The sequence below is a fragment of the Malania oleifera genome, chromosome 7 (assembly GCF_029873635.1).
Source record: "Malania oleifera isolate guangnan ecotype guangnan chromosome 7, ASM2987363v1, whole genome shotgun sequence".
Taxonomy (NCBI): Eukaryota; Viridiplantae; Streptophyta; class Magnoliopsida; order Santalales; family Ximeniaceae; genus Malania; species Malania oleifera.
Genome location: NC_080423.1, coordinates 82,124,405 through 82,136,938, shown reverse-complemented (window position 1 = coordinate 82,136,938; position 12,534 = coordinate 82,124,405). Strand labels below are relative to the sequence as shown.

Below are 12,534 nucleotides of genomic sequence, written 5' to 3'. Positions count from 1 at the left end.
CGTGGCAAAATATTCAGATTGTACAATCTGAAACCAACGTTCACCCTTAACTTCACTTTACATCAAATCGTCTCCTCTGTACTACCCTCCTCTCCATTCTCTTCGCTCTTAGCCTCCTCCGCGAATTGCAGAGAGAGGAAGAAGGAAGAAATGAAATATTAGAGCAAAAAAATAGTACTCCAAGTAGCGTTTTTTAACTGCTATGCATCAGCGAGAGGTGAACTCCCTCAAAACAAAAGACACTGGACCATTCAGCGTCTTTTCGTTAAAAAAATGCAGGATCATCCCGCGTATTTTTTTAAAGTATCAATCGTGGAAATCAAGTTTCACCCCAGACTTTTCCCAAATATTTTCAATTAAAATAAATTTAAATTCGGAAAAAAAAACTCCCATTATTCTCTTTCCAAGGCTTCGCCGGTCCAGGGAGCGTCTGCCGTCTAAGTAAAACGCTAAGCTACGTCATTCGGGCCCAGGCTGAGCAAGAATGGCGGGTGTTCTCCTTCTTCCAGCGCGCTCTCACAAACCCTTCTCTCCCGCGTCATTTCCTGAAAATAGAAGCTTCAATTTCCCCAAATCTCTGGCTTTTCAAAAGCCCCTCAGCTTCCGCACCTCTATCAAGACACTGCGGAGCCCCCAGTTCATCCCCGTCTACAATCAATTGGAAAAAAACTCTGCCCGCAACGCTCCACAAGGTCTCGCTTTCTCTCTCTCTCTCTCTCTCTCTCTCTCTCTCTCTCTCTCTCTCTCTCTCTCTCTCTCTCTCTCTCTCTCTCTTGATTTTGAAATCTTATTGGGTGTTGAATCTTCAAACAGGTGACGAAGTGAACAATTTGGGGGTTAAGGCCGCATTGTCTACGTTGAGGTTCTACAAAAGTGAGTGATATTTGCTGGGTGTGATTTAATTTCTGGTTATAAATGATATTTTTGTTTAATTTCTGATTATAGATTAAGTGTCCTATTTATAATTACTTTCTTTATTGAATTATGATGTATTTTTATGGTGCACTAATTACAATATTAAAGAAAAATATAACTATGTGATCACAAAATTTGGTAATAAGCAGGTGAAATCTCGCCGCTGTTGCCAAATAGTTGTCGCTATGTTCCAACATGTAGTGAGTATTCCATGGAAGCTTACAAGAAATATGGAGTTGTTAAGGGCACCATTTTGACTGGTTGGCGTCTCTGCCGCTGCAATCCCCTTGGTAGCACTTCCACTCTTTTTTGTTACATTTGTAAGCCGAAAGATCAAATTCTTTCTTTTTCCTTTTTCCTTTTAGGTTATGTTTGGAACCTGGGATATAGATGGGAAAGGGTAAGGAAATATAAAGGAATCCATTTTTTCAAGCTTGGTTGTTGAGGAAAGTGAGAGCAAAAATAAAATATATAGCACATGTATGGATAAAATTTTTATTTTGTACATGATTAACATTTGATTTTTCTTCATTTTTAATCATATTAGAATAATTTTTCATTTTTAATGCTATTTGATGTAGAGAGAAAATATGGTTTCTTATTCTTCCTTTTCTTTCCTCAAACAAACTCCTTGATCCAAACTGCCCTTAAAGTGAAAAACTTCTACACAACCTATTTGCAATTTAATGTGAAGTCCTATGTGACTTTTCAGGTGGGTCTGGATTTGATCCTCCACGATGGTTTGGGGAGACTAGGCCACCTGAGTAATGGGACTTTCCAATATTATGGGGGCCAGATTACTCGTTCAGTGCTTCAGCACTTACAAGCAGGTTCATTTAAGCTTTTTACACCTTGTATAGTTTTCTCTCTATGTGAATAATAGGCTGACATTGAGATGATGTATATTTATTCACTCCTTTTATTTCTTTCATTCTTGTAACGTTTTCCATATATTCACCACAAGCTGTCAAATTTTGATTTTGTAGTTTCATTATATAGATTAAAATACATTTTTGTCAATGTATGTTTGCTGAGTTTGGAACTTTGTTCAACTTGATGGGAAGAGTTGGAAAAATTGTTCAGGCAGTTTCTCTCCTACTATCATTGCTGAACCATGTGACAGTTCGAATTCCCTTGGATTCTAAACTTCCTTGAACTTCTTAAACTTTCTCAAGTGAGTTTTACTGCCATTGAAAGCAGAACTGATTCCCATGTTTTGGGGGTGTTTACCTAATTTGTTAGTCTTAATTCTTTGGCTGATATTTATTGGGTTGCTGTTAATGTTTATATTCATATTTTTATTTTTATTTGTTTTCTTTTTAATGCAACATCCACTACAAAAAACTCCTACAAAGGTGTTGGGAGGGCATGGTGTATGTGGGCTTACCCGCTTACCTCCAAATTTTTGGAGATGCTATTTTGGTGACTTGAATTTGTTCAGACTTCAGCATAACACCCTTGTTGTTGGGCTGAGACTCACTTTCTATTTGTTTTATTTTGATTAGTTGTATTATGATCGAGGTAGTGTGTATTCATGATTTTATTTTTTTATTTTTTTTATTTTTTTTGTGGCATTAATTTGGGTATCCATCCATTAAGCCCTTTGGAGCATCATAGCCCCTATTGTCTTGAAAGGCATAGGCACAAGGTAAAGTGTTTTACCCTTTAGGAGGTGATGAATATGCCTCAGGTTCTTGACGCATGAGCCTTTTGAAATGTAATCTTTTACATAAAAATATATTTAAATAAATTTTTTGTGTGCCAGAAATTAGGATAAAAAATAGAATCTGATAAAATAATGAAAGAATCAATATAATTTCTACACTAAATGCTGGCCATTTTAAGCTTGCTCAAATCAAATAAAGCATGTTAAGAGGCTGTTAGTAAGAATCAGCTCAGTTCTGTGTGTATATGTGAAGAGGCACGGGGAGACAAAGCAAATGAGACAGAATTGAGAGAAAAAATAGCTCTATAATTCGAGAGAGTTCATGTTTGAACAAGCAGTGGAATGGGGTCTCACATTCTAAAATTATCTCAAACAAACAAATTGCAACCTCACTTGGGACAAGTTCATCTGGGTTCTAATAGAAAATTTAAAGTAAATATATATATAAAAAAACAACTACTTGCAGAGCAGCAGGAGGAAGAAAACCTACCTGCTCATATCTTTTCCTAGAATTAGTGATGCTGATTAGAGAGGGGGTGTGAATGGGTAGAGGAGTCCACAGAAATGGTAAATTTAATAGAGAGAATAAAAAAGGAAAGCAACTCAGATGCACTGTTGAAAAGAATGTAAGAAAAACTATCTCAACTTTGTATCCAAGAACCAGAGAAGAAGAGTGAAGAATTAGAGTCAAGTAGAGAGAGAGAGAGAGAGAGAGAGAGAGAGAGAGAGAGATTTTTGAGAGTCATTTGATTGGAGAAGCTTGCTGGAGTGAGAGGAAGGTCCAGAGAGGTTGTTGGAGAAACTGCCAGCATGTGGCCATCTGTTGCAGAGTGAGGAGGGAGGCTGAGGGCTCTGCATTCTCTTTGACGAGACTCTGGAAAGAAGGAATAAATCTCTTTCTATATATATGCAGTAAAGCCCCACTCCAATCCTTCTAGAGTTTGGATGATTAGATTCCTCAAAAAACCCTAAGGGCTCATTTAGTTGTGGAAAGCATTTTCCATTTTCCAGTTTTTAGTTTTCCAAAGAATTATAAAAATTTAAGTTTATATTTTAGCTTTTGAAGATTCGTATTATGAAGATAGAAAATAAAATGTTTGTTTAAATGTGCAAAACAATTTTTCCTTTTTGTATTTCTAGATTTCAAAATAATTACAATAAAGACAACTTATTTTCCAATTTTCCGAAAATTATATAAGGTAATATTTGGATCACAGATTTTGGGGCTTGAATTTTGAATTTGTGTAGATTTAGAAGAAACTCTTATACATAATCCACCCAAATTAAAGTCCAAGATCCTATCTATGCTCCCATACGTAACGCAAGAGTTAGAAATCTAGAAGAATAATAAAAAGTTATTCCAACTTTTCTATATAAATTTGGAGAATTAGAAAACAAGGTGGCATTTTTGTAATTATTTAAAAAATTAGAAGTGAAAAATAAAACTATTTTCACAAGAAAATGGTGCCAAAATTGTTTGTTGTTGTTCACTTATTTCATACAAATGTTGTAAAAATGAAAATTAAAAAGAAAAATTAGTTGATTTTTTTGTGGTAACTGCTTTTCACATTTAAGAGGATATGGATATGGAGACAAAAATGAGTTTGGGGAGATGATCTTAGACTTTGTTATGTCATATGATTTTAGTATAATGAATACTTGCTTTAAGAAGCGAGAAGAACACTTAATAAGCTTTAAAAGTGGATAAAATAGATGTCGAATAGATTTTTTTTTAACTAGGAGGGTAGATCGTTTATCATGCAAGCATTGTAAAGTTATTCTAGGTGAAAGCCTAACCACACAACATAGAGTCTTAGTGTTAGATATATGTATTAAAAAATGGAAGAAAAAGGATAAAATAAACCAGTGTAGGAGAACTAGATGGTGGAACCTAAAAGGAGAATATAATAAAATTTAAAGATAAAATGATCAAAGATGGGGATTGGACCTTAGAGGATAGGATAGATACAAATACTTTGTCGAATAGATTAGCAAGCTCTATTAAAAAGATAGCAGAATAGATTTTAGGTGAATCAAGGGAAAGATTCTCGAATAGTAAAGAAAGTTGGTGGTGGGATAAAAATGTACAAAAAATCATAAAGACAAAAAAAATTTGGTATAAAACTTGGAAAAAATGTAGAAATAGAGATAACTTTGAAAAATATAAGGAGGCAAAAAAAGATGCAAAAAGGGCCGTTAATGAAGCTAAATATAGATCATTTAATAGTTTGTATGATAGATTAGGTACAAAAGAAGGGGAAAGAGGTATATTTAAACTTGCTAAAGTTAGAGAAAGGAAGAGTAAGGACTTAGGAAATGTAAAATGTATAAAAAGTGAGGATGATATTGTCTTGGTTAAGGACGAAGATATTAAAGAAAGATGGCGAAGTTACTTTAGTAAGTTGTTTAAAGAAAACCAAATAGAAGGCTTAAATTTAGAATTGTCAAATGAGGAAAAGACTAAAAATATAAGATTTATTCGCAAAATTAGAGTTAACGAAGTTAAGTTTGCACTAAAAAATATTAAAATGGGAAAGCTATGAGACCAGATAACATCCCAATTGAAGTTTGGAAATGCTTGGGTGATAACGGAATTATATGATTAACTAATTTATTTAATACAATTGTAAAAACTAAGAAAATGCCAGATGAATGGAGGAAAAACACTTTAATACCTATATACAAAAATAAAGGAGATATTTAAAATTGTAATAACTGTCGGGGAATTAAACTTATGAGTCATACGATGAAACTATGGGACATGGTAGTTGAACAAAGATTAAAATTAGAAACGAAGATCTCAGAAAATCAATTTGGTTTTATGCCTGGGAGATCTACCACAGAAGCTATTTATCTTTTAAGAAGATTAATGGAAAAGTTTAGGGAAAAGAAAATGGACTTGCATATGATATTTATTGACCTTGAGAAAGCATATGATAGGATACCTAGGGAAGTTTTATGGTGGGTTTTAGAAAAAAAGGGTATATGTTGTAGGTATACCGATGTCATTAAGGATATGTATGATAGAGTAATGACTAGTGTAAGGACTATAGATGGAGAAATTAGAGAATTTCCAATTACCATAGGTGTACATCAAGGATTTGCTTTGTGTCCTTATTTTTTTGGTTTAGTGATGGACCAATTGATTAAAAGTATTCAAAAGGAGGTTCCATGGTGTATGTTGTTTGCAGATGATATTATATTAATTGACGAAATTAGGGACGGAGTAGAGGCTGTGTTAGAATTAGGGACGGAGTAGAGGCTGTGTTAGAATTATGGAGAGAAGTTTTGGAATTTAGAGGCTTTAGGATAAGTAGAAATAAAACAGAATATATGAAATGTAATTTTAGTAATGATAGGAGGAATATTGGAGACAAAGTGAAACTTGATGATGAAGAAATAAATAGCACTTGTAGATTTCGATACCTTGGATCTATTATGCAAGTTGAAGGAGAAATTGAAGATGATGTAATGCATAGAGTTAAAGCAGATTGGGTAAAATGGAGAAGTGCTTCAAGTGTGCTATGTGATTGTAGAATACCCTTAAAATTGAAAGGGAAGTTTTATAGGACAGCTATAATACCAGCTATGCTATATGGATCGGAATGTTGGGCGACGAAGAAACATAATATCCAAAAAGTAAAAGTTGCTGAGATGAGGATGCTTACATGGATGAGTGATATAACATTGAAAAATAAATTAAGGAATGAACATATTCGTGGTAAGTTAGGTGTAGCTCCTATAGAAGATAAGATAAGGGAGGGACGACTTAGATGGTATGGACACTTGCAACGTAGGCCTTATAGTGCACCTGTGAGGAAGAGTGACTTAGTTACTATGGGGGGCAGTAGAAGGGGTAGGGGTAGATCTAAAATAATTTGGGAGGAGATAGTGAGTAAGGATTTAATATCCTTGAATCTATCAAAAGAAATGGTCCATGATCGCATAAATTGGCTGAAAAGGATTCATATAGCCAACCCCACTTAGTGGGACTAAGGCTTGGTTTTGTTTGTTTGTTTGTTTTTGTTTGTTTGCTTTTCACATCTAAATAGGCCTTAAGCGTGCCAAAACAGTAGCAAGGAAAGCTACTCTATCCCAAAATAAATGGGAAGGTGTTGATATTTCATTAAAGATCCTAAAGTTCATTTCAAGCCACAAAGTCCAAAAAGTGCAAACATGGTGCACTTCCATAAAACCATCCCTTTCTTACTAGTGCCAAAACCCTGAAAAATCATTAAAAAAGCATTGACAGTTTTTCACAGTACCATCGCCCTATCAAAAGCAAAGAAAAGATTGTCCCAAAAGTGGCTTAGCCACCTGAAAACGAAGAAAAATATGTTCTTTTGTTTTGCTTGACTCTAAACTCATAATGCAAAGATCTAGGCTAAATAACCTTATAGGGTTTCTCATATGAAACAAGCCATTTGTCTTAATCCTATGGAGAGCCGAAGTCCACGTGAAAGCCTTGTCAAAAGGAGCCTTAACCTTCTAAATAACATTACTCAAGGGAAAGAATGAGAACTAGAGGTATTCAACATATGACGAAATAAAAATTCCATAGTAAAAGAACTAGACGCATCCTCAATCCAAATCCTCATATCATTCCTGATTTGAGGAACAAAAGAATGCAAAGCTCTCGACAAAATATTAAGCTTATCAACCTTTCTTTCACTGAAATTCCTGAAGAGCCATCCTCTAAAGAATAAAGAGAATTGATTGAGGCATTATGAATGATAGAAGGTCTAAAAAGATGTGGAACCATCAACCCCAACCAAATATATTGCCAAAGCCAAATGAGATTCCCATTACCATCTCCAAACTGGGTAAGAGGATAGACAATCCAGCAACCTATGAAATAAACTTCGAAGAGCTTGCACAAGAAGCTTTACTACTTCCTTTAGTATCCTAACCGTTCCACTGCACTCCATGGTAAATTCTAATAACCTTGTGCGTAACGAATTGACCTCCAAGGGGAACCTCCATTAACATTCCCAACTAAAGAAATGTTTTTAGACATCACATTACCAAGGTCCAAACCTCTTCAAACTGAGGTTTGCTACCAATTCCCAACTAAGTGAACTAACAAGGTGATCCCTCTTCTTATCACCCATATCCAACCACAAAAAAAAATCTTTCATAAGCCTCTCTAGGACAGCAGCTACATTTGCAGGTTTCTAAATTCTGAAAAAGTAAAAAGAGAACAAGGCATGCTTTTTCCTTTTATGTCTACCCTATCAAAAAAGGGCATTCCTTTTAGGAATCGCATTCTTTTTTTTAAAACATATGGCATTTTAGCTCCAAAATGCACTTGAGGTGCACCCCAGAGTTTGTTATGGTGCATCTACTATATATCTTGATCATAAATTTCAGTAATTTTGCCAAAGTTTCAACTGTAATTTTGGATTTCAAGAGGGTTTGAAATGAAATGGGTTCCAATTTCATTTTTGCAATATTTTGGCCAAAACTCCCGAAATTTCAAACACACTGTTTGAAATTTCAGAAATGTAATATAAATTTTTTTTTAAAAAAAAGTAGCAAATTTGAGGTTTTTTTTTTTTTCAAAATCATTAGTTTGTGATGTTCTTTAAATCAAAATCAAAATTTATATCAAAACCAAAACTTCTATAGATTTCTGTAAATTGAGACGATCTACATTTCCATTGAAATTGAAATTTAGTCCTTGATATATATTACTTGTCGCAAAACATGGGACTGTGTTAAACTTGGGCAGGTATTGGCTATAAAAAACCAAGTTTTAGCCCTGATCTGTTTTACTATTTTAGTCTACATAGGTTTTGTAAGACAATATTTGGTACCTCCAAATTTCTGATATTGGAATTAGAGTGTATCTAAGGGTAGATAATTGAGTAAGCATGTTTCTGATGTGCTTCATTTTGGAATAGCTAGTGTTTTGAGCATATATTTTTATGCGTATGTTGGGAGATCCAATGCGAATCGAAGTTTTAAACTTTTGGATTATTCAAAGAACTCTGATCTAGACTGAAAATTTTAGATTGCACAACTCGTGTGTGTGTGTGTCTTTTTTTTTTTTCCCCTCTAGGAGATAGCTCGGAAACAAGTATTAGCTGGATATTAGAAGCTCCTGCACCTAATTTTCTGTCATGTTATGATAATCTCAATGCTGGTTTAGGGTTTATGGTTTGCACCATGCAACTTCTACTTGGGGCATGTATTGTGCCGTCAATGCAAAACTAAATGGTCATATCATGTGACTGATCCAGTTGAATTTTGTAGACAGCCTTCTGGGCCATCCATACATGAACGGATGAAGGACATAATAGTTTCTTCTCTGTCTTGATACATCTTTTCTTTCTACCATACACCTTCTTCAGAGAGCGTGGTCATCCCATTTGGGTTTGATTTGATGAACCACTAACAAGCCAAGATGAAAACATTGGCTTTTCATCTTCTTGAGCATTCAGGTTTGCATGACTTTCTGAAAATCGTGAAACACAGTTTTGATCATGATGAACAGTGTCATGAATTTGTGGTTTATCTCCAATCATCTTTACTGCCTTTTGCAGGCTAAACTTGAGGGAAATTTGGGCCAAAATTTCCATCTTGTAGAACAATTTTTCATTTTTTTCATCTCCGTTTTTTCGATGTTTACTTTTTGTGTGTTGGAGGGGCACAATTTAGACTGTAGAAATTCATAGGATTCATGTCCGCGCCAGAAATGAACCTGTTTTTTGACTTTGGAACCTATGCCGACAACAACAAAAAACCAAGCCTTGATTCCCACTAGACGGGGTCTGTTTACCATAAATTAATTCCTTACTTCTTTTGTTTGTTTGTTTGTTGCATATTACACCCTCAAATTTTGAGGGTACTATCATTTTGGTCCTTTGCATTTTATTTCTTTTACACTTACTTAACATTCTAATGTTCTTATTTATTTTCACTTTAGTCCATCATATTCTAGTTTTAGCAATTTGCATGTTAATGTTTATGCTTGTCAATTTGCCTATCTTATTCAAAATCATAATTATAACAATTAATTAACTACAATACTAATGATGCCATATTACATCATTTTTTTCACCACTTGTGTAGATTTTTTTATTAAAGAAAATTACAAGCAAATAAACAATATAAAAAATAAGCTAAGCTAACTCATCTTTTATTATACTACAAAGAAATGCTTGGAAATTTTTTTGTTTTGTTAAAATTATTTTATAAGAAAATTAGACATAAAAATCACATGTTATCTAAGTTATAAATGAGAATTTAGAATTTGAATAAATCCTTATTTAGAATTTGTTATAGTAAGAACAATTAAGATTATACTAAGACTAAAAATTAATAGAAGTAACTTGAGTCCTTTTAAGTAACAAAAAATCAATATTGTTTTATGGTTTTTAATTTTATTTTTCTAGATTCATACCAATAAATATATAATTCTACTTTTTATTAGTTTTTGTTTTTATGTTCTTTATGTAATAATAAATAATTTTATGATAAAAAAATTTAAGTAAATGAACAAAATTTAAATTTAAATTACTATAACATTTAGAATTCATTTTTTTCTTCCTTGTAATTTTATTAAACAAGATATTATATAACAATGAAAATGCCTAAAATAAAATTGTTTTTCATTGCTTAATGAAATTTTAATTTTAATTTGATTTATTTTTTTCTAATTTTAGTTAGTACACAAGTTTAAACAAGAATTACAATTTTTTTTGTAAATAGCATCATTAGTATTGTTTTGAATGGAAATGTCATCATAGTATTGCAACTAATTACTAAATTGCGGTACTGATATTGAACAGGAAATACCAAGTTGATAACAAGTACAAATGTTAGTGCAAATTAATAAAACAAACATCACGGACTACATTGATAGGTAAGAGGGTTAATTGAAAATTTTAATAAATAAAATGCAAGGGACAAAATTGAAAGCACCATCATTGAGGGTGTAGTATGCCCTTTGTTTTATTTATCCTTTTATTTCCTTTTTGGCCGTTCAAATTGCCGACTGTGTAACAGAATGGGAAGGTTGTGGCATTGAAGCAAATTAATTTTAAATTTTGCATAGCTGTTAGTGGAATTCAAATGCTAGCTAATGTTGTGCACTTACAACTGTTTGTGAAATGTTGTAAACCAAATTGCACAACTGTATATGCCTCTTGTCTGCCCATGATAAACAAGCGATATTGTAACACTTGTTATTTGTAATGAAAACTCCCAGGCTGTGCTTTGGGAGCGTCTTGTATTGAATTCCATCCAAATACACACAAATCCAAATTTACTTTTATTGGTTCATACAAGTGGTAGCCTTGAACATCATTCTTCGATTCCAATTCCTTAACTTGAGATCAATGATTTTCAATCAGGTCCTTATGGTCTTTTTTGGGCCCTTTTTCCTCACAAGTTCACATTAAATAAGTGTTTGGCCCAGGAACTTTGTTAATGTGGTTACATCATAGTTTGAATACATTTTAATTGGGACAAACTGAAGAGTTTTGTGTACAAATTGGTAGTAGAATGAAAAGCACACAGATGATTTGGTATTTGAATGGATGGTTGACGCACTAGATATTATGACTTGTTAGTAAATGTATGAAGCTTAAAGCTTGATTGGATGATTTTGCAATGTTGTATCTGCTAAACATCCCTTTTCCAATGTCTGTTCGCTTTCAAGGTCAAATGTTACATGTTGGACTTACATATATTTGTTAGCCAAGTGTTAATTCGTGTGAGTGAATGATAATTTTCCAGAGCTCTTTTCCGAAGTGTGCATGGGTATCTTTTAAAGTCATATTGTGGCTTTGATCCAAATATATTTAGTGAGAGAATACATATAATGAGTTGTATTAGTCAGTAAATGGACGATTGATCATTATGTGTATTGTGTCTATAGAAGAGAGAGGTGTCTGATGCTCAGTGGGAGTTTAGATTGTATGTTCATGTCAAAACGTGAGAGATGTTAGTAAGGGGTTAACCTTGAGTTCTTCCTCCCACATTTTTCTTTTCTTGATTTAAATGGGCGTGTGGATTTTCGTAACTTGTCAAGTTCTAAACTCTTTTCCTTTATTTTTTTCCCGTCCACCTTGATAGTGAATTTACTCTTGCTGAATTGCCTTGAACATAAACCAGTGATAAGCCAATCATTTAAAGCTTAATGCTTGGCTGGCTGATATGATAAATTCCCTTTCTAGACTGCTGCTTGTTTGATAATTTCTCTTTTCCTCTGGCACCATCCTTTTCCAATTTGAACTGTTATTTATAATTCAAGTGAATGGGTGCCTACCAGTTAGGGTTCATCTATTGAATCCCTTAAGAACTAACCATTACATTATTATTATATTCAAATACTTAGATATTTTAAATTACATGCATGGCCCGTCAGAAGTCTTCTTTCATCTACCACCTTTTTTTTTTGTTTAATCTGTGGCTAATACTTACAATTGATGTGGAGGGAGAGACTTGGTGGAGTTAGTGTAGGGATTTTAGGAATCCTTCAAAGTGTTCAAGCCTAAGTCAATCACGTCCCTTCTCTTTGGACCATTGGTCCGAAGATTATAGCCTATTTTTGGATGGAAGCAATGAGAAAGCAGAAGAGGAAGGAAGGGCATGAGGTGATGGAGGGTCTGAGGAGTGGGTTTACTTGAGAAGAATTATCTTCTCTTGCTTTTGTCCCAAGAATTTATGAAGTTCAAGCTTTAATTCTCTGTTTCCTTTTCTTTTTTCTTCATTTTAAAGAAGCATATACCTTGTTGGCTGTGTTTTGTAGTGAGAGTATGGAAGTTGAAAGAGAAGCTATAAGCTTTCCTTTTAGAAAATCTTCACGGGCCTTACTTATGAATCTCTAAAGAAACAAATGGCAATTAATGAAGGCGCCAATGTAGTCCAAGGAAAGAAAGAATTTGATGGATGAGATCCCGACATTGAAGACGAGGAGTGAGGACTTGTCTTGGTGTTGTCTCATT

General features: G+C 33.7%; 1 protein-coding gene across 1 annotated transcript; it reads left to right on the top strand.

The window, feature by feature from the left end:
- The first annotated feature begins 391 nt into the window (after nucleotides 1-391).
- Nucleotides 392-1,935, top strand: LOC131160471 (UPF0161 protein At3g09310). Its single transcript, XM_058116179.1, has 4 exons — nucleotides 392-692; nucleotides 814-873; nucleotides 1,065-1,205; nucleotides 1,628-1,935. The coding sequence occupies exons 1-4, from the start codon at nucleotides 485-487 to the stop codon at nucleotides 1,681-1,683; spliced, it is 465 nt and encodes a 154-aa protein (XP_057972162.1). The 5' UTR covers nucleotides 392-484; the 3' UTR covers nucleotides 1,684-1,935.
- Nucleotides 1,936-12,534: the final 10,599 nt, after the last annotated feature.

What these genes read in the sequence shown, in the direction of transcription:
- LOC131160471 (XM_058116179.1), top strand. Translation starts at nt 485, where the DNA reads ATGGCGGGTGTTCTCCTTCTTCCAGCGCGCTCTCACAAACCCTTCTCT. An exon ending in TGCCCGCAACGCTCCACAAG is followed by an intron (nt 693 to 813) that starts GTCTCGCTTTCT and finishes ATCTTCAAACAG; the next exon opens with GTGACGAAGTGAACAATTTG. An exon ending in CTGCCGCTGCAATCCCCTTG is followed by an intron (nt 1,206 to 1,627) that starts GTAGCACTTCCA and finishes GTGACTTTTCAG; the next exon opens with GTGGGTCTGGATTTGATCCT.